Source organism: Montipora capricornis, chromosome 3, assembly GCF_036669925.1.
Source record: "Montipora capricornis isolate CH-2021 chromosome 3, ASM3666992v2, whole genome shotgun sequence".
NCBI classification, from domain to species: domain Eukaryota; kingdom Metazoa; phylum Cnidaria; class Anthozoa; order Scleractinia; family Acroporidae; genus Montipora; species Montipora capricornis.
The window spans coordinates 35,900,507-35,923,477 of NC_090885.1; the positions used below are offsets into that span (position 1 = coordinate 35,900,507).

General features: G+C 40.3%; 1 protein-coding gene, 1 long non-coding RNA gene and 1 pseudogene across 2 annotated transcripts in view; 2 read left to right on the forward strand and 1 right to left on the reverse strand.

The window, feature by feature from the left end:
* Positions 1 to 22,971, forward strand: part of LOC138040979 (uncharacterized) — a 239,894-nt gene that overhangs the window by 154,632 nt on the left and 62,291 nt on the right. The gene's annotated exons all lie outside the window — the stretch shown is intronic.
* On the forward strand, positions 1,862 to 11,201 carry LOC138043006 (matrilin-3-like). Its single transcript, XM_068889108.1, has 3 exons — positions 1,862 to 2,038; positions 2,524 to 2,922; positions 10,743 to 11,201. The coding sequence occupies exons 1-3, from the start codon at positions 1,912 to 1,914 to the stop codon at positions 11,036 to 11,038; spliced, it is 822 nt and encodes a 273-aa protein (XP_068745209.1). The 5' UTR covers positions 1,862 to 1,911; the 3' UTR covers positions 11,039 to 11,201.
* LOC138043005 (piggyBac transposable element-derived protein 4-like) lies at positions 4,457 to 10,736 on the reverse strand (annotated as a pseudogene).

Below are 22,971 nucleotides of genomic sequence, written 5' to 3' on the forward strand. Positions count from 1 at the left end.
CAAAATGAAATAAAAAGATAATTTAACATTGTGATAAATTGAATAAGCGTTACATTTTCCTTGATCCAAACAGGCCAGCTTACTTTATCTGATTAGCTCTCAAGCACCATCATATTTCAGCTGAATCGTAGCTCTGCACTAAGGGTTTACAGAGATAAAGTAAATAGGAAAGGTGACATCATACGATTTTGGACACAGAAATTCGTGAAAAGTTTAAGCCTCAAAGCAGATATGCTGTAATTACTTGAGAAAAGAACTGAAAGGCTAATGTTAATCAAAAACATATTTACTTCATTTTTATCTATATGCATTGAATGTTAAGAAGAGTTTTGGGTCTTTAAACAAAGATCACTAGCACCAAATTTGACCCTGACTAATTAGGATACCTTATCTCAGTGGATATATTGATAAGCCGCCAGTTTTCAAATAAACTTTAAGTGAAAGAGATCATTGTATTTTTCAATGATGAATGAAGGAACTCGAAAGAAAGATAATCACCTTTTGCAAATGTATTAGAGCATCCTCCTTGCATGACCCGTATAATGATAGAAATTGATTTTCTTGCACTCATTGAAATTACTAGGTAGCCACTTCCGTTTTTATGCAGGTAAAAAATTACTTCAGCTACGGCAAAAAAATACCAGTAGCCAGTTTGTGATCCTTAACATGTTGCTAAAATTATCACTTAAAAGGAGACAGACAGCGAGGTAGACCGCGCACGTGCATTGGTGACTGTTGTGAGAGAGAAACGTCTTACCCACAAGAGTCTTTATTATCATAACCGCGTAGTTACTGAATAGAGACAGAGAGAGACACACACACGCGACAATGACAGTTAAAAAACAAAAAACTTCAAACCCATTTTTAAGTCAGAAGACGGATTATCTGAAGGTAAGGGTTGGAAACGAACATGCATCCTTAACGAGTTCCAAACTAAAATGGATAGGTAGGGAAACATGGGAAATTGGAGAGAAGAAAATGGCAAATCCTTTGACTTCGATAAAATTCACTAGTCTTTAAAAGTTTCTATTTTTATTCTTTCTTTCTTCTTTTTGTTTTTGGTGTTGCCTTTTTCTCTTTCTTTACCTAAATTAACAACGGGTGGGAATTACGGCAAGTTAAATAAATAAAGGAAGACTAATCCGACAAACAGGACGTTAGTTTGCAGAATCATGTACTAACAGAAACAGACAAGCACATGCACGCAACCCACAGTGACACACAATAGTCACTGAGAAACTTCTATTCTTATTCTTATGTTATCTGTTGGGGTTTAAACACGTAGTTTCTGAATTCAAGACTTGAAAAGGAATATCCTCTTAGCGAAATTGAAGCAACAAAGGAAGTCCATTTCGCAGGGTCTAAAGAAAACAAACAAACGTATAGTTACAGCTAAACAGGGACTTCCGGTGTTCGCAGTTTTTTCCTCATTACATCGCGGATTCTACACGTTACTGTACAAATGGGTTATTGACCAAGCGTGAGGTCAAGATGGCTGGATATTGGCCAAGTTCCTTTTTTGCGTCTTCTTGGACCGAGACGAAGTTCTTCTTTTGCGTGTTTTTGCGTGTTTATGGACTTCGACTTCGTTTCGGTACATAAACACACACAAAAAAAACTTGGACAATATCGATCCAGCCATCTTGACCTCATCCACCACAAGAACACCTAATTTGCAGGATAGACACACGCACGTTAGGCAGCCGAAAAGGACTGCTTATCCGACTGAGTTGAAACACGTCAATATTGCCTGAAGGCTGAATCGAAACAAAGTAAACCAATCACCCTCATGAAAAAATAATACAATAGCAACACAGGAAATAAAATTTACCTATAAAATGATTTTATCAAGCTAAAGATTGTCCATACTTAATAGTTCACAGACGGGTGCGGACAAACTGAAGTGCAAAGATGTCGAGAGTTGGTCTTCAAGTTGCAATTGTGTTAAGTCTTATTGCTCTCTTCAGCGAGCAAGGCTCAGCAAATTTTTGGCGAGAACCTGCGTTACCTGACGATCCAAATGATGAATATTATGAACGTAAGAATCACTTAATTTGCATCAAATGAAAGTACTTTTAACTTCATATGTGCAAGTCTGTTTAAGTGAAGAGGTTGCTCTATCCCACCCATGATAAACGATTATTGAATGAGGTTGTTTCAGTTCTTGCTCTAGGAAACAGGTAAGAAAGCAAAGAAAGCGTTAACGGTGTGGACGTCCAAGAAAGCCGCGAACTGGTTGCAATTTTGTTATAAAATCTATAGAAAGCGGTTAACCCTTAAAAGATCCTGACGCTTAAAATTGTTTGAATAATCATTTAGTGTGATAGTATAGTCAAACTGCATTGAAATGAAGCTAAAGAAAGTGAAATCAACTTTTAGTATGCAACTTTCGACGTCTGGGATGCTAAGTGCAGCCTCACTATTGGTAATACACCATGATGTTCCTAAGCCCATGTTGACTGGCCTTTGCTTTTTCCGAATTAACACCCTCACTTTTTTATATTTTTCATTTTTTCTTTCAAGAATTTCAGAAGGTTCCACCCGTCAATAAAACTGCGATTAAACTGATGGAGAACTTTCTACGCATTGGTCGTCGAAATGGTTTTGGTGGTCGTCGCGGGAGGTCCATTATCAAGGAAGATATTGTTATTGTCATGGACAGTTCTGGGTCGATTGGAAACTGCGAATTCACAAAAGGAAAAAAGGCACTTAAGCACATGCTAAATCTGGCAAGTACCAATCCCCAGTACAATTCCATGTACGCTGCTGTTACCTACAGCTCGGGTGTCACAGTAGATTTCAATTTTTTGCCGGCCTTTTCGGCAAGTTCTAATATTATGCAGGCTACCTATTCTGGAGGTGGGACTAATACAGCGGGTGGACTTGCTGAGGCGATGACACTGTTTGATGACGCCTCGTCAGGTAAGCTATCAGATCAGTGAGTTGCAGTTAGTAGAGTCTTAGTAGTTTGAGGAATTTGAGGAATTATTTTCTTAATGTCCCGGAGAGAACGTAGGTTAGGAACACACACGTCCCTCATCGCTAAGGTCTTCGGACGCGAGGGGATGATGATGGGAGCTTAATAGCGCTTTGCACTAATGACGTCATGAAAATATACACCCCAAGTGACTCAGACAAACAAAGAAGAGTCACAAGGGAAATGAGGCATATATTCGCTTCATTCTCTTCGGTTTTAAGCGACGTCGACCGTGTTCTTGGCTCTATTCTAGAGAGAGAATTAGGTCGGCTGTATTAGGTCGTGTAAGCAGTGGAAGTAACCAGCCGCTTGATCCGAGCATCGATAATGGCCCTTGGTCTGCGGCGAAAATGCAAAAAAAACTTCGATGTTGGAAGGAAATGATGCCAAAGTGCAAGTTCTGTTCTCCAATCTACTCCGTCGACAGGCTGGCATGTTGGAAAAGTGTTGATGGGCCTACGCTACTCCTGCTGCTGGCAAATGGTTGTCTGTTTTGCTCTGACTAAGATATCTTTCATGGATTTTTCTTTGCGATATACTACGTAGAATGAGGGGCGTGTTAAATATTTTTCTTAGATGTGGGTAATTTGCTATCAGTTGCCATTTCCTCGTGAGCTGAGTGGTATTTTGTGACAAAAGTCAGAATTGTGTTACATGTGCGTTTTCATCTCCTAGTGCATGACATCTTTTTTGTTGGAGAATTTCAGTTCAGAGAGATGCTTTTTAACACTGCTCTCTGAGTATCCTCTATTTTTATGGCGTATTTCAAAGTCTCGTGCGTTTTTCAAAACTAGAATGTGAAAATTTTGTTATTCGAAGTGGTAGGTACTGCTTTCTCTTTTATGAACCTCCTTGTTACTCCTGGTGGACATCAGGAACGTCTACTGTGGGACCTTTTGTAGAGCACAAATATATGTTTTTCACAGTTAAGAATTCACGCATTCAATCGATTAGCCAAGGCTTACATTTCTCGATGTCTTACAATGGTTTTGGCAGCGGTATGAAGACTTTATCTCCTGATTCCTGCAATTTATGGTCATTTCTCTGGATACTGTGAGTCCGATTTACATCAACAGTGTTTAGTACTAACCATTCCACCTCCTTTTTAGAAACCAACTCCACAGATTTATAACGTTTTCTTCTCTTTTCCTTCACTATCGCTTACCTCACTCATACATTTCCTTTCAGAAGATCGAAATGTTTGTCTGAGTCTACGCGGGGGGCTCATGCGACAAAGTCTATTTTTAGTATTTTGACCCACAGACTTGGCCAATATCCAGCCATCTTGACCGAACAGGCTTGGTCAATAACCCATATATATATATATTTAGAGAGCGCATTAAATATACTTTCACATCAATTATAGAAATTATGCGATATATCAAAATTGTGACGTCATGACATACATAATTTATATAAGTATGCAAATTTCTATGTGAACCTTGCCACTAGCCCATAGCAAAACATTCCAACTTTTGACTTTAATCAGCTTTTAACAATGTTTCAAGGGATAAGAAATTATATTTTGGTCAATAAAACTCTACTTTGAGAATTCAAAATAGTTTTGTAATTGCCCAACACAAAGTAAAAATAAAGAAAAAAACGGAAATAAAAAATATTGAAAACACGGAAAAAGGTCGTCTATAGGTCATACAACCATAAGTCAAGAGCTTCAACAGCACATAACTATAGCTCTTTTACACAAAAAAGAGTCAATTTCTCAAAGATCTTCTTCTTCCTCTTTGATATGGCCTCCCTCTCCCGTCTTTTAACAGTCGGGGCCTATCACGACTTTCATCATCAAAGTAGTTCTGCAGTGTGTGGTACCTTTCAAAACAAGGCACAGGGCACATTCTAACACCACAAATAGCACAGCTGCATATTGTCTTAACTTTCTGCACATGGACTTTGCAAGTTGACCGTGTATCATTGATCACAGGGTAATGGAAATGATCCCGATTGAATCTTATGTCAGGGATAGCAACAGGAGCCAGCACGAATCCAGTGTCCTTTCGAAAGCACTTGCCTTGAACTAATGCACCCACAAGCTCCTCTCTAAACTCTAAAGCTCTTTTACTGGAATGATTGGCGGAATTTTGTGTGGAGAATGTGTGCATTTGATACACACACACCTCTATCATGTAAAATAACACTTTATAATACCAGACTGCTCCCTTCATTAGTCTGGCATATGCAACGGTTCTATGGTCAGACACATCTACACCACCCATAAAGCTGTTATAGTGGTCAATTAGACCTGGTCGATGGGATTCTTTCTGTTCCCACTTCCCATTTGCTTTAACTGATCGCTGCACTATGCTCGAGTCCTCTGTGCTGGTGGGAAGGGTAGCTAAAACACTAACTGGCTTCCTGTCACGCCATGTCACGCACGTCAAATTTCCCTTTTGCCTGTACAGACACTCTCCTCTTTTAAGATCTCTTACTGCCTTTTCTTTCTAGCCACAAAGTAATCTCTCTTGGCAAGTTTACCCTAACGGTACCACATGCAAGGGTTTTCCTTTCTTCCAACTCTTCAAACAATGCTACGGAGGTATAGTAATTGTCCATAAAGGCACAGAATCCTTTATCTAGGTAAGGTTGCATCACAGACATAACTTCATTCTTTTCTTTGCCAGTATAAATCTTGCAGTTCAAGACATAAGCACCACTTGATTCAGCAAGAGTGACTGAAGCCTTTATTCCGAATCTGCCCTGCTTTATAGGAATAAACTGCTCTAAGTGAATTTTGCCTTTCAACTTGATTTAAGTATCATCGACGGCAAGTTGCCGCTCAGGTGTGTACACTTCCTGAAACCTACAGTAGCTATAACCAAATCTAGGAAAGGCTGAATTTTGTACAGCTTGTGGTAATCTGCGGAGTCATGCGGGGGAGAACAGCTGTTGTCAGCAAAGTGGAGGTAGCGTAAAATTTGAAGAAAGCGTGTCCTAGGCATCACAACTGGGAAGACAGGAGTACTCAGGACAGGTTTAGTACTCCAGTAACAAATTAATGTTTGGCTTGGTTATCAGCCCCATATTTAGATAAATGCTAATCCAAGCTTTCATCTCACTCTCTGTAACTGGATACCAAACAGAGCTTTCTGTTGGCTCTCTCTTCTGTTTTGCATACAAATTAGTTCGACTAACTAACAAGTGCCATACCTCTTGTGTAAAAAAGAGATAAAAAAAATCCAAACAAGATTTCAGGTTTCTTGCACTGACATTTATTCCTGTTCTTCACTGAATTCAATATCTACTCTGCGTACGGTTTGACTTCTCTTGGCCATTGTTCTTCGTTGAATCCCACGTCGTTCTCGCTATTCTCTTCCTCGTCTTCACTCGAATCTTTACCCTGGATGCCAGAGGTTCTATTTTTCTTTCGTGAGGAGCAAGCGGTCAAAAAGGAGAGGCGAAAAATAAGAACCTCTGGTCACGGCGGTTAAGAATCTCACTTCCATGATTTGTGATTATGAACACGGTCGCTGATTGGTTTTCATAGTCAGTGCAAGTCCTTTCCGAGTAAAAACAATCTAATACTCAATTTCACTGGTTGAACGGCGATAGTGAACCCCAGAGGCCACAAAACCGGTTTTGAGCGCAAGGAGTGCTTCGAAAACAAAGCTGATGGTAGAAGGCCGTGAATTCGAGTGAGCATTTAGAGGTTTTCACAGTACAATACACAGTAAATTCTGGATTTCGGAGATTTTAGAATTGAAACCTGTTCAGGAATTTCATCAAGCGTGAGCATGTGTTTGTGGTCCTGCCATTGAACTGGATGATATTTCAACTTGTGCCGAACGTTTGTTCGTATTTGCATCATCGTGGATTCATTATCCAAAAGCTGCCATTGTAGTCGTTATTTTTCCTTTGAATGCCTTGGTTTATTCGCATATCCTGGAGCTGAAAGAAAAGGCATGTACTAAAATCAGGAACACTGGAACACCGGAACACCGGAACACCCCGGAACACTCCGAAACACCGGAACACCCCGGAACACCGAAACACCCTGGAAGTAACCCAAAACCCTCAATTTGGCTAACCCTAGGCCTAGCTAGGCCTTAAGTTGGTTTTTAGGCCTAGGGTTAGCCAAATTGAGGGCTAACCCTAACTTCCAGGGTGTTCTGGAATGTTCCGGTGTGCTAACCTTAGGCCTAAAAAACAACCTAAGGCCTAGCTAGGCCTAGGGTTAACCAAATTGAGGGTTTTGGGTTACTTCCAGGGTGTTCCGGGGTGTTCCGGGTGTTCCGGGGTGTTCCGGTGTTCCTGGTTTTAGTACATGCCGAAAGAAAATCCGAAAACCGTCAACACTAGAAATATCATGTTTCGAGTAAAAGGCTAGTCACGCATGAGAAAACTAAACCGCAACAACCAGCGGTAATTAGTTTGTGGTTTCATGTCGCTTTTAATTGGTTGCTGAGAGATGGGAAATGTCAAAATCAAAACGTTCTATTCCCAAAGGACTTGAATTGAGTACAACAGTGACATCACTGTAGAAAACCGGTTTGGCAAGATATCCTATTTCCAAATTGCATGGAAGCGAGGTTCTTAACCGGTTCTTATTTTTCGCCTCTCCGTTTTAACCGCTCGCTCCTCGCGAAAGAAAAATAGAATCTCTGGCACCCAGGGTATCGAATCTTCTGAGCTTAATTCCGATTCATCAGAGTAAATCTCGTGATCAGAGGCTTGATGCTCGATAAAATTAGCCAGAGGGAAGTCGTCTTCGTCGATAAATTGAATTTGAACATCGTTTCGACTGTCAAAATCTAATGTAGCATCATCTTGAACAGCTGCCATTCTTAAATCACCCCGTTAAAAACGTTTAAATAGCAAAAATCTTCAAAATTGGTCCAAAAACAAGCTTAATGGAGGAAATCCTCGACAACAGTTAAAAACCTAGATTGTGTAGTATACCATAAAATGTACCATTAGTTTCCAGCCCTCAAGAACCCTCTTTCAAGGTCGCCCCAATGGGGTCTGCATTTAAGTGACCATATATGGCCACTTGGTACGCAAAGGGTTGAAAAATCTCCTCAGCTCGGGTTCTACTGCAAAACACTAAGATTTTGGGGGAAAAAAAGTCTCCGGCGGGATCAATCTGTGATCGTAAAAACGCCGCCATATCAAAGGGTTTTTAGATACTATAGGGAAGATCATAACGAAATTTTATTAAGACAAGACTTTTGCTAATGTATGCTTCTTATGCTACATTTAATATAGTGAATAACTGAGATAGATAGACAATTTGACGGTTACGCCATTTTGTTGGAAGGGGCCCTTAGGCACGCACGTCTTTGATTAAAGTAAATATTGGGGATTTCGGCCAATCTTGAAAAGGCCGTAAATCGGCCCAAATGCTTTTGACCTGTTTCTATTTCAAAAAGTGCTTGCCGTGAATAGAAAGATAGAAAAATAAAACTTTCGAGAACACATGCCAGCTATATTGACTGTCGACTGATATAAATGAAATTAAGTGAAAAAAGTACTTTAAATTTAGAGAACAAACTCTTTGCAGCATATATTTACAGAGAGTTCAGTGATTTCCGCCTAATCGAAATAAACTCACTGCAATTAATCCGTAATAGTCCCTTCTCAACATGGCGCCAGAAACTGAAATAGGTCATGGGCGACATATATTGTCTTGTTACTCTTATCTTCTTTTCACAGGACGATCCTATACAGATATTACACCCATAGGAGTGGATCATAACTGACAAATGACCAAGGGTCCTCGAGGTTCATTCCGACACACACATAGTGCCTCGAATGTCGTCTTCTCCAGAAATGCTTTGCCTATTTTAATCTCTAGCCAGTCGATTCATTTACCTAGGTCTTTTGTGACAATTAGCCAACCGCACCCACCACAAGAGGAATCTGACAAGCACTTTTCTATGTCCACAATCTTATTACCTCCCATTTCAGATCCTGATATTTTTCTTCTTTCTGTACTTCTTGATCATCAATCCTGCAATCACCAAGGACCGCAATGTCAATAATCTTACAGATCTTTGCTTTCTTCTCATTCACTCCAATGTACGGTCTTCTTGCTTCTATTATGTGGTCACACTGTATCGCTTCAAACCACAAAATCTTTACTTCATCATTTTGGAACTCTCTCCGGTTTGAGGTGGTATCCATTATTTTTTGTTTCAACTAGCAACTTTGTCTTGCCTTCTCTTGTACCCTTCTGTGCCAACTTTGGGCTCTCACAACATGGGTCACAGTTTTACCTTTATTATTATTGCGTTCCAACGAAGGCGGACGCATTCTAACCGTGTCGTTTTACAGTACAATACACATTGGTCACAGTTTTACCTTTATTATTATTGCGTTCCAAAGAAGACGGACGCACTCTAACCGTGTCGTTTTACGAATGTCACGAATATGTTTCGCGGTTATCGATCGTGATGCCATGCGATTTCAGGGTTTGGACGCCATCTTGGACTGACCTGCCGACGGGCACATTACGTCGATCTGACTTGATTGTGAATCTGTCATGCCTCGACATTGGGTTTACATCGCAATGCCCGCATGCCCAAATCAAAGCAGTAAAACTTCCCCATATTATTTCCGCATGCTTTGCAGTTGTGCGTGTTGGTTGCTCTGCCGCTTTCTTCGCTGTTTTTTCAAAGGTAATTGAAGTTGTGTAGATTTATTCAAAGTCTCACTTGCAAATATGACTAAAGCTTCTTATCAGAACATCAGAAAGCTGTGTGGTGGTGTGTTTTGTAAGAAATAGACACTGCACAGCGCCCCCGTACGGCAAATTCGTGCTGGCAATGATGTCGAGTTGCGATTTGTCAACACAGCTGCTTTTCACAGGAGATTCAAGCTCTCTCCGCGTACTGACTGAAAGCACCCCACAAGTCCACTTTCCCTGAATATTTCTGGGCAATCAATAGCATAAAAACTATCATTTTACTACACATCTAACGCACTTTATTAATCCATGATTACTACTAGTACTTTATACTTAATGCGTTCGAGCGAAGCGAGACTCTTACTAATTGTGTCGAGTTGAGATTTTTCGTGTGGCTGACTACTGGCGTCGATTTGATGCGGGAGGCCTCGAGCCCACGCGGCGTGACGTAATGAACAAAATATTGCAGGCTCAGAACATGTGCTCTATTTGCTCGTGTTGACCTGCGATAGCTTGGAGCGTTTCGTCAGAGTTTTTCTCCTGGAGAAATTGTGTTTATTTATGCTATATTTCGCTTACAAGTATGATTTATGCCATTTTTCAAAACATCGGAAAGCTGTGTAGTGCAGTCAATATAGATGTTACCGCCGCAGAACTGTGATATTTCTGTTTTTAATCGGATTGACATTACGTGGACATTATATGAAGTACTAAGTAGGAAACTTTGTAACCCGGATGTGAACATATGTTTTTCTGGTCGTGTTGAGTTTTAACTGTGAGAAAAACTGGCTGGACTTGTGGAATACATTATGGTTAAAAAATTACAAATGTAGTTGAGTTGACGTATTGGCAACAATAGAACATGTACATGTGACGATAAACTTCAAAACCAACACAACCTCGACATAACATACAAACATCAAATTGTTTCTGAGATGCATCTACGCGTAGACTAAATTGCCGTTTGATACAACACAACTATCCTTCTCAGTCAAAATGTAAAATAATTGAATGGATATGAACATCTCAACGAAAGGAAGGCAGCTCGAACGCACTTCCTACTGTTTACTGCTAGTTCATTACATTTTCATCAGCATTAACATAATTTTTTTTGCGTTATTTTTAAAGGACGTCGTCAAAACTCGAAGAAGACGGTTTTATTAGTCACAGACGGGCAATCAAACAACAAAGATTCGACTGTTGCAAAGGCAAAAGAACTGAAAAGATACGGCATAGAGATCTTTGTGGTTGGGGTTGGATCGTACATCAATGGCATTGACGAGATGGTGAAAGTATCTTCCTTACCCCCCCATCGATATCTGTTTCGGGTCAAGACTCTCAGCAGTTTATTTGACGTTGTTAGGCTCATGATAAAGGAGGTTAGGGGAGAATCCCATCTTCCTCAATACGAACCTCCCTGCTAGTACAGTTCGCTTTAAAACATGTAACTTGATTCTCTTTCCTTTAAATTCAAGGGTCAGCCTGATGATTAAATTGTTGTATTTTCGACAAGTTAGAAAAAAATGGAGTGATTAATAAACAAACCAAATCAAAATCAATTAAAGATATTTTCTATTGGGATAAAAAGTGTAAAGTGTTTATTCGAATCAATGTCTCAAACATACAAACTCATGATCTCATTAGCACCTGGGCAGCAGCATATTTCAGTTGAATCGTTACTCTTCAGTAAAGGCATTCTTTTAGATGCAAGGGAATCGTTACTAGGGTTATTTTTTCAAGTAGTGTAAGTATTGTATGAGAGACTTGGACCCTGTGTTAACAATTAATTGGTCATGTAAAAGTCGTGTGGTAAAAAAGGATGAGTCAAAAGACTTGAATTGCAATAGGCAAAATATCACTATTAGCACATCTAATTAAAGTCTAAGCTATTTCAAACCTGCAAGTTCGATTCAACAGGTTTTCTGGTTGCAGCTGGTTGAGCACCGGGCTGCCATGCGGGAGGTCGTGAGTTCAACTCCGGCCGCATCCTCGTTCCTCGTTTCGACAAAGAGGTCCTGGGGACGAGGTTGCCCTGGCAGGACCACTGACACAGGGTCTTTAAATAATTGAGGAGAAAGTGCTGCCTTTGTAACGACATCTGCAAATCGTTACACTCTATAGTCTTCTCGGACAAGGACGATAAACCGTAGGCCCCGTCTCACAACCCTACAATGTTCATAATCCTGTGGGACGTAAAAGAACCCACACACTTGTCGCAAAGAGTAGGGCATGTAGTTCCCGGTGTTGTGGTCTATCTTCTGTGATGGTGTATCATGGTTGGGACGGTAAATGCTCGGAGATACTAGCTAAACCAAGGTACTCTAAAATCCGAGAGTAAATAAACAAATGAACTTACTATGAAACCCCATCTCCACCTTAGGTAGCCCTTCCGCAAAGATTGCTGTCCGGGCGCCGCGATCGAGGGCTAAACTGCTTTGATAAGACTGATCCATCAAGGAAACGTTCAGTCTGGAATTTATTACAATAAAAGAAAAGAAAAGCGCTTTCATTAGCTACTCAGATGGATAGACGTCCTTTCCTTAGAGTGCGGAATGTTGATGTAGTGTTTTCCCCCTGTTAGCTGACTGTAAGCTCCTAAGGACCTAGAGTACGATTTCTCCCATTTTGTCCCCAGAGCCCTCCCTTTCTTTTGACCACTTGACCAAAAGAAACAGAGGGCTCTGGGTACGAGAGTAGCGCATGCGCAGTTGCATAAAACAACAGCTAAACAAGAGCGAATTACAATCTCGACTCCAGAGCTCTTTTGCGCACAGTTTTTGTAGTTGTTTGCGTTTTACCCAGAGTTTATAGTTAGTTGTCCCCTCTACTAACTCTGGGTTTTGCTGGTGTTTTGAACCACCTATCGTCCAATTTCAAGTCAAGGAGATCTGATCTTAAGCAAAAAGAGAAATAAATAATTCAATAAAAAAAGAGAGATAGAGGAGGGGACAGGCAACATTTAGCCACATGCACATAAAATTAATCAAAATGAGAAACAGCGGTTTAAATGCGCTAAGTAGCCTAAATTTAACTATGTTGATAAGAAATAACTTGACGCCAGTTTTGCAAGCAAAAAATATCGATATGCCTGTCAGTAAGAACAGCCAAAGCCTTGAGTAAATTGTCGATGGCCGTGGTCACACTTGGGTTTTTAACCGGCGTATTAAAGCTGCTTCATTACCTCTATTTGATCGACGTTATTTCAATTTTTTTTTTTTTCGTTTCTTCGCTCTGCCGACGCAAAGTTTTCTAAAAACTCAAGCATTTCGCCCAAGGACAATGTTGGCTCTGCCGACTCCTCCCAAGGGTACCCAACGAGCAAATTAAACCAAAAGCCTTTGAGAGACATTTCTAGGCTCCTTGTAATGTATAAAGACTGTCTAAAGAGAGGTTTTTATCTCCTAGAAAAATTGATCTGAGTTAGGATATCTTAGCTGAAAATTGAATTGTCCGAAAATTTTAGGGAATGAACATATGATTCATTTCATTTCATTCATTAGGAAATCATATCCGCAGTTCACATATGATTCATTTCATATACCATTTCATCATTGATTCATTCCTCACGGGACCATTAGAACCCACAAATGACCAGCTCCCAACGTCAGTGGCTTCATAGCTCAGTTGGTTAGAGGGTCGCACCGGAGTCGCGAGGTCACGGGTTCAAACCCCGTTGAAGTCCTGAATTTTTCAGGCTTCTCTACGCAATTGCAAAAATTGCTCTCATAACTGCGAAGATCATAGCTTCACTTGATTTCATATCCGCAGTTCACATATGATTCATTTCATATACCATTTCATCATTGATTTCAGAAATTGCTAGCTGAACGTTACCTTCAAAGAACTGCCATCTGAACCATTGGCTCATCCGAAACTGGTAGGTAACCTTTTTAAGTACCAGAAATTGTAAAAATATCCCTTCCGAAAACGTAAGGGACTACTTTGGTTGGGAATTTTTTAGGTGATGTTTTAATAAAGAAATCTCTCGCTGTTTGGCAATGTTGAACCGAAATTCTTAGAGCAGTTTGACTCTTTCGAACACATATTTCACCGAAGATTATCGTCGGGTGCCCCTGTCCTCCTCAACTCGTCTTTTTTTCCGACGCGCTACGCACGAGGAGAATTGTCAGAATTGAAGCAAGGTGAAAACCTGTTAAAGAAGATTGCAGACGAGCCAAACGTTGTCCGAAGTGTGTTTCTCCACTGAGGTATTCTTGGTTTTGCCTTATCTTAAACACTAGCATTTCTAATCCAGTTGATTTCAAACACAGTGTTTCTACTTGTCGATACCCGAATAATATGCTGAATTCAATTACGGTCGTCGCCCCGGCACTCGTCAAGGTAATCGGCTGTTAGCACGACGTCCTCCGGTTTTTAGCTGATATGAGTTCAGTCACGCAGGCAAGCTCTGATTATTAAAAGGACCAAACCTTAAAATTTGTTTCGTTCACATTCCATTATGGAAACATTTCGAGAGAATCTTTAACAAGACTCTTCTTTTAAATTAAGCGTTTACTCGGAACACCATGTGGCACAGAAGTAGGCTGATACATTTTGGAAGAGAGAGTTTTTATTTGAGTGGTATTCAAATTTGCCAAGTACGGAACAAAACAAGTAAATATTTCTGCAGCCAGTTGAAGTCTGGATAACTCATTCATAACAACGGATAATATACCGGTCAACATCGCGTAGTGTTTACAAATGAATTGTGCAGGTGACCTACTGTAGCTTAAGCTATAGGGGTAGTTTGTTTTGGAACAAGGAAAGGTTACTTTTATACAAACGTTGGCCGTGTAGCACTTATATTTTAAACAGAGTTAACTGAATAGAGTGTAATGTGAAGTGCTAGATTTCAATCCCATATGAACCATGTGAGCGTTAGCCCTACTGATGGAAAATGGGCCCACACAAGGACAGAGAAAAACTCTGACCAGGATGGGAATTGAACCATCAGTAGGGCTAACGCTCACATGGTTCATATGGGATTGAAATATAGCACTCCACATTACACTCTATTCAGTTAACTTTGTTTTGGAACAGTTCGTCGGATCGGAAATAGCGTGGATCTACCGAATGCCTCCACGTTACGTCTATTTAAGATTTCGCGGAATCTACAGTAGTATGTAGCGTGACTTTCAAAGTGAAAAGAGTGATGCAAGAAAGGGTGAAACATGCACTAGTGTAGCAACACAGAAAACCTTTTAAAAACCAATCTTGTCATTAATGTGGGTAAGGGAAAAGCGGTATCCAGCTGCAAAGGCGGCAGACCTTTTCCACGGGTAACGGGTAACGGGTAAAAGGGTGAACGGCGAAGGTAGAGATTTCTATCTAATCCATGAATCAACTCTGGGAAAGGGTTATTTGGTTCCTTTGATGCAACATTGTCTAAGTGATCTTTGATCAATGATCCTTTTTCGGATCATCCCAAAGAAACGCCAATTCTAAGTTGCTGTTCGCTTCTTCAGTTTTTGAAAGACGGTCCTCTTCTAAAACGATTGAAATGGTAACGGTTGAGCACTTTTATCCAATCAAACTCTTTTCATTTGAACGGTTTCGCTGAAAGATTTGTTTTGAAGCGCAGCAAAACAACAAGTCGGAAATGGGTTTTTGCAAAGAACATGGTAATTAGCCATTTCTTTGTCACTTAAGTTACGTCTTTTCAGTGGCTGTTGATACTACTTGGTTTGCTGACCACCCAGATTTCTTCGTATTGTTGACTTTTTTCTTTCATTCTTTCTTCGATTTTGTTCCTTTAGCAACAAAGAAGGTCGGATAGAAATGTTTTAAAACTTCTTTTATTCTCTTGTTCGCATGGTCACCGTGGGTAGCTTGCTCTCGTTAGCTAGAAATTTTTGCCCTTACGGGCTTAGCCAGTAATGCAGCCTCGTCCCCAGGGTGCTTTTTCCTGCCCGGCCATCTCCAAAGCCAGGGTTAGGGTTAGGGTTAGGCCTAGGTTTGCCCTGGGAACGAGATTGCACGTAATGCACTATATCATCGAAACGCCGATTTTCGTTCTCCATAATCCGTAGTGACAGAATAGGTCCGCAAGGCGTGCGTGTCGTTACTGCTGAACTGCAGGCTCAGAATTCCTGCAAAATCGCAAAAATGCATGTGTCAAACCCAAAAGGAAAGAAATGAATCTCAAATCGAAAGGTTTGACTACCCTTGTGGTTATAACTTCTGATGAAGCGTTTTCTTGTTGAAAATCCGAAGTTATCTCTTTCGTGCTTGGTAATGTGAACAACAATCTAAAAATAGATTGCCTTTTTGTTGGTCATTTGCACGGTGTCCACAAAAAGGCAGGTTGGAGTTCAAGAAAAATCATGCGTCAGGATAACATAATTATAATTCCAATGTACTTTCCTTTCTTCAAAATTTTCTTGTTGATCGCAAAAGAAATTGACAAGAGGCTACATTTTCGATATAAAAAGTCTAAAAGTACAGGTGACGAACACAAATGGGTAGAAAATGAATCACAAATTGAAATTTTTACTACCTTTTGGTTTCGGGTTTTTATGAGACGTTTTCTTGTCGGAAATTTAACGTTTTGTAATGTAAAAAACAACCTAACAATACAGTCCGATCAATCAAATTTACATGGTACATGTGTCCACAACATGAAAACAGTCGTGTGTCCGGATAACAATTATATAATTCCATATTTTTCCTTTCTTCAAAATAAGCTTCTTGTTGATCGAAAAACAAAAAAATTGACAACAATTTGTGTTTACAGAGATCAATCGATAGCCTTAAAATAGCAATTCTCTCACGATTCTCTCGTGAACTAGTAAACAACTTCTTTCCGGTTTTTTTTATCACTGAAGATTAGAAGTTAACGGAAATTCGAAACAGTCAATTGAGTGAAAATTAAAAGCTTTTTTTGAGCGCGTGAGCCGAATGACCAGACAAAGCCCGGGCCTCGCGTGGTATTTCGCAGAAAAAAGGTCATAAATTATAGATGACATGACTATTCCGGGGGTGAGGGGTAGGGGTTGGGGTTTAGGGGGTAAGGAGTAGGGGGTGGAGGGTACAATAGCTAAAATACACCCCAAACCTTTACAAAAATGCTAACCTTAGGCCTAAATATTATCGAAGGCATAGTGTTAGCATAGGCCTAAGGTTAGCATTTTTGTAAAGGTTTGGGTTGTTGCAGCTATTGCACCCTTCATGCCCTACCCCTCACCCCTACCCCCACTTCTCACCTCCTAAACCCCGGAATAGTCATGCCGATGACAGACCACCGCCGCAAACTTAATAGAGAGAGGGAAAGACATTTTCAATTAATTGTTTTTTAAAAAAGGAGTCTCACATAGCCAACGAGTGGCTTTTTTCTCCCTTGAACTGGCTGTTTCCTTCAGCCCAAAACAGTAGTCCGAGCGAAGCTGAATACTACCATAGCGATCTGTTCGTTCTCTACGTGCTCATTGCGACGCAATCACACAATGTTAATTGATCAATGGAACATTCATTACACATGTCCTCTCAGAGGACCATTTTTTTCACGACTATTAATTAAATCTTATTCAATCTGTGCTAAGTTTCATCCATCAACATTATATGGATGAAATTAAAACAAAAAGGTAATATCACTCATGGTAATTCTTAGGTCGCAGATCAGATTTTGAAAATTGAAGAAATTACATTCTTAGAATGCTGAAGCGAAATTTATCTTGGAAATCCGACATGACTATGAAAACTGTTAGGTAGAAATCTCTACCTTTCACCGTTTACCCTTTACCCGCGGAAAAAGTCTGGAAAGGTTCGAAATTAACAGTGTTGTAAATAATGCGTCCGGTGACTTCCAGCTCTAGGTAGCTAACATGGTCCAACATCTTGAAACTATCAATTAATTAATTAAAAGAAAAAAAATTACATCGACGGATGATGCTCGTACAAAGAACACCTGAAAGAAAAAAGTTCGGTCATTTACAACATAGCGCTGCCCAAGTTCTGTACTGGTAATTTATCATGTTGTCAACAGGTAAGATCGATTGGACTGAATATCTTATTCAAAACAATCTGAATCCAGCTGGATGACTGGATGACGACAGAAACCACCCAAGCAAATACTCGCACCGTATTCGGTGAAATCTTTGACCAACAACGTTGAACTGATTCAGATATTAAACCGATGTGGACATGGAATCGCGTATTCACAAATTGAGGAAATAAACACAGCCCTTTGCCTTCTAAAGATGGCCTTGGCGTGGGATAACATCAACCGATTAGAGGAAATCCTTTCTGGCTCGGGAACATCGCATCGAGCAAAATAGAATTGCTGTCCAAGCCAGGCATTTTGGTCCGAGCCTTTCTCCACCACCTTGAACTGTGCAAGCTAGGACAAGGGAAAAGAAGCATTGATCCTTCAGTAAGCTCAGTCGTCCCTCCCTACAATGCTGGTGATCGCTGCGGTCCTCGTGCGAGAGCATTTGTCGAGGTAACAGCTGAAGAGATCTCGGTAGAGGAAAGAAAGAAGAATTTGCTTTGGATCCGTTAGGGCGACTCCATGCAAAAGAGAAGCAAAGAGCGAGTGGATGAACGGGATTTAATATTTCTGTCCGTAACTAAGTTCAGGTCTCACAGGATGTCATCGGATATCTACCGGCTATTGACGCACCTGCTACAGACATGGCTACCGTTCACAAGGTCCTAGTGCAGTCACTCAAGATCAAAAATACTCTCAAATTGAAAAGCAGCGTTCTCGTCCTTAACCAAGCATTGTACGCAAAGGCAAGCAAGATCCAGTAGAAGCAAAGTGAAAGGTTCAAAGATGTCGTGCTGAGGATGGGAGTACTCCACACAGCCAGCACCATGTTGTCCATAATTGGCAAGCGTTTCCAAGATGCTGTCTTGAGAGATCTTTGCGTTGAATGTGGTTTGATAGCAGAAGGTTCTGTTGCAGAAGTTCTAGATGGCCGTAGATACAATCATGGTGTTAGACTCCACAAGCTTATGTATGAAGCCCTTATGAGACTAGCGTGGCAAGGATTCAGGGCCTGGATAGAGGTGAATCATAAGGAGCCCAAGAGAATCGTTGATAACTTCTTTACTGAGACTGCCGATTTGTATGATGACATTTGTGAAGATCAGTTCCAGAAGCACATGACCAGCACTTCTAGTTTCGATTTCATCCATCTTTTTGACAAGTACATGAAGTTTCTCCGGCACGAGAATGGCAAGCTATCCGAGTTCTAGTAATCTCACTTAAACCTGGTAGAGATTCTCCTTGGGCTTTAAGGGCATCGAAGGAAGGCACCTGGGAGCTCCATGTTTCAACAATAAGGAAACTGATCCCATGGTGCTTTTCATGCGACCATGTAAACTATGCAAGGTATTTATTAGCCTCTTATCTACCAGAAATGTCTCACCTCGAGAAAGAGCATCCAGATGTTTTAGCATACTTGAGGTCTGGTGGGTTCTGTGTGCAGATTGGACCCATGAACCCCTTCAGCAGAATACTGCTCGACCAAACCTGTGAAGAAACGGTTAACAGAGACACGCAAACACCTGGTGGCATAAAGGGATTTAGCCTGAAACCTGGAGCCGTGAGCAAATATTGCCTTATAGCGGAGTATCGAAGCATATTCATGCGACAGTTTAAGGAAATGCTTCACCTGGGCACCCCAACGACTTTCCAGCACACCGCTCTTCAAGCAAGTCGAATAGCGAAAGGTGAAGAAGGTGTGAAATCGTTGATGTCAATGCTTGAAGGAAGCTGGATCAATCCTTTTAAGGTTGAACAGCAAGACCTAGATCTGCTTCAGGCAGATGCTTTAGGAGGCTTTGATTTACTCCAACTTTTAAAATATTTCTCATTAATTTGTGTACTTTTTTAACGTAAGGTAGCTTTTCAATATTAAGTAAGAAATGTTTTGAATTGAAATGTATATACAATGACTTTAATTTTCAAATACGTTCGCCTGATTTGGTTTGAGAAGAATCGCGTGTTAATATCCAAGATAGCGGATGATTAATTAAGACATAAATTCCTGTGTTTGTAACAATGGAATCTAACCAAATTAGTGGTTGCAAGTCACTTATTATCTTCTTCTTCGATTAGTGAAGATTCTGCGATATATCTGTCAATATAGAAAAATTCAGACTTTTCTGCTTAAATCTAAGTATATTCCAGAATTACCAAGGAAAAAAAGAGTCGTTAAAGCTGCAGTAAGTTTAAACTAGGAGGTTCAAAAACAAATCTGCTAGAGCTCTCTCTCTTTTTCACGGATGAAGTGTCCTTAAAGTTCGATAAATGCACCTAGAAAGAATTGTGTTTAGCAGTTGTTTATTTTCTGCAAATTCAGAAGAAATGAGCGACGTCACTTGGTCACGTGATAATACCTGTTAAGCTACTCATTAAGCCCTGCTATCAGACATAATATTAAACTAGAGTAATTGCAGTTTTTAAATATGTATGGTAGCATTACTTCCCCTGAGTGGTACCGATATGTCATCTTTGGGGGTCTTGGCCCACGGACCGCTAAATCTAAGTTCACCAAGAGCGTTGGAAAAGCAAATATATCTTTGGAGGTTGTTGTCATATACCCGACATATCTCTGGAGGTAGGATCTGATGTTTATGAATTTACAGCACGCCAACAAGCCGCCCTGGTTGCTTATGGAAATGAAGGCTTTCACTTCTATTTTAGTATGTATGTCCCTTGCCCCACGTCATTCAAAGAGAAGATGACCATAGTTGAGTTTATTGCCACCTTTATCACACCATGTACACTAGTTGTTTAAGGATGCTGTCCAAGTTCTTTGCAAAAATCATGGTGATTGCAGAAAGATCTGGTTCCCCCAGCAGAAGGAGAGCATGGCCAAGGATTCTGACTGAAAGAACTCAAGGTGGAGGCCAAACAAAATTGAGATGGAGGTAAAATTCTTGTTCACATACGATGCCAGCAGTTTTTTTGCTAGTCTTGACCAAGCCACTGCGTTTTCAATCCTCTACACCAATGACTGCAGGTACAGCATGGCTGGTATGGAGTTTTGCATTGCACTCGATGTCAGTGGCTGCCAGGTAGTTATTGAGTCGTATTACTCTGCGATGAAGACAAAAAAAAAGGGAACGGGAGGACAATTAAATGACACGCTTGTGGAACGAACAAATGCGAACTGGCGTATTCCAATTGTCTTGAGAAATGTTTTTACTAAAAGCTAAAGCCAGACTTTGCATGTAAAAGTACTGTTGCTTTATCTGCGGACTGTGAGACTGCGAACTTTATATCTGGATTGTCTTTTTGTAAGTACCTAGTACCTAGGTCTCTTCAGTTGTGAACGATTTCAGTATATGCATCATTGTGTAACATTGTTAGTAGGGACTAATCCCCTCAGTTTGATGCAGAGTTTTGGGGAAAACAAGTATTCTTCAAAACGTTCGTGCCCATTAGTTTTCAGGGTTTTGAAGCAAGCAACTGTGGACAATCTTCCTCTCAGTGTACGTTGGATCAGTGGCTTGATCTGATCGGCGTAATTACAAGTTTAGAAACTAAATATTTTGGGACGTTGGCAAAAGCAGGATCGGACCGGGTGATTTTTAGTGGTGTACTATATTTCGGCTGGCCAACACAGCCTTCTACAGGTGCAATGAGAGTTAACATTGGATTGCTTCTATGTACTTATATATAGTACATGGATGTTGACGTAATACTGGAAAAAATGTGATTAAACATGGCAGTTACAACAAATTTGAATTCATATACTAAGAGGAATGGAAAAATAACGGAAGTGACTGTAAATAATAAACTGAAATCTAATAAGTTTCTTCGCGGACATTAGAGACTCGATCCGTAAGGCCAGGGAAGCTTTTTTTAATTTCAAAAGGCAGGACAATTGATCCCAACGGTCTTAATATCCGCGAAGAAACGTATTAGATTTCAGTTTATTATTTACAGTCACTTCCGTTATTTTTCCGTCACTCTTAGTATTTGAATTCAAATTTGTTGTAACTGCCATGTTTTATCACATTTTTTCCAGTATTACGTCAACATCCATTTACTATGTACATAGAAGCAATTCAATGTAAACTCTCATTGTACCTGAAGAAGGCTGGTTTGGCCAGCCGAAATATAGTACACCACTAAAATCAAATCTACGTTAATTGTATTGCCTCTAGCTCAAAATATTTAGTTTCCCATTTGTTTTACAGCTGCCGCGTTACCGCGTGTGTGCAGCAATTCTGGCGTGCAAAAGGAACTTAAAAATAAATAAATAAATAACTTTAAAAAAAATGCTCGTGCGTGCACTTGCCATACTATGCAGACTAGCCCATCGCTTTGGTTGCCCCACTGTATGTTATAAATTCGGATTTTCATCGAATTCCGTAAGACTTGAGGCTATTTAAAGCCTCTCGCTGGTGGAAATCTTCTCCTTGATCGATCCTTGACGGCTGTGTTCATTTGTTATTGACACAGAGGGAGGTCAAATGTATTGCTCAAAGGGGTGTAGTGCATTGTTTTTAGCCAATGAAATCACCGTCTCGTAATTCTATTGTCCATTTGCTGCACAGAAAACTAAATTCTACCCAGACTATAACTAGCATACCTTTCAGGTATTCCGAGAAATAAAGTTCTCATTGAAATTTTATCATAAAGAAATCAGATTACGACAACAGTTAATATATGAAAGCGATATATATATGAGCTGCGGAGAGAATCAAGAGAAGATACTGATCATTAACAGGAACACCCGACTATAATCTTCGGTGAAATATGTGTTCGGGAGCCATACTGTTCTCAGAATTTCGGTTTTACGTTGCAAACAGCTATTGATTTCTTTACTTACCTAAAAGATTCGCGAGTAGGGAAAAGTAGTCCCTTACGTTCTCAGAAGGGATATATTTTTACAAATTTTGTTACTCAAAAAGGTCACCTGAACGTTTCGGAAGAGCAAATGGTTCCCTGGAAGGGAAAATTTTCGGACACCTCTATTTTCAGCTGAGATATCCCCACTGATCAAGTTCTTCTCGGTGATAACACGTCTCTCTGGAAAGTCTTAATTCATTACAAGGAGCCTGGAAATGTCTCTCAAAAGGCTTTTGGCCTAATTTATTTGTTGGGTTCCCTTGTTATTCATTCACGTGACTTCAGCAGAGACGGAAGGAAAGCCTGAACAGCTTGAACGGGATTCGAACCCAGACCTCTGCGTTACTGAAGTAGTGTTCTACCAGGCATGAAGACCAGTTCCCAAGATGGAGCTTGATGGTCAACCGGTAGGGCATAAAGAAATATTATATGTTTATTCGCGTGTATAGAAGTAATTTGGCAGCTTGCCAGTTTCTTATTACAAGAGTTCTCAACGAGTTTATTTATGGCAACCGTTGATTACTTTCAGCTCAAGCTAGCCTGCGTATAGCT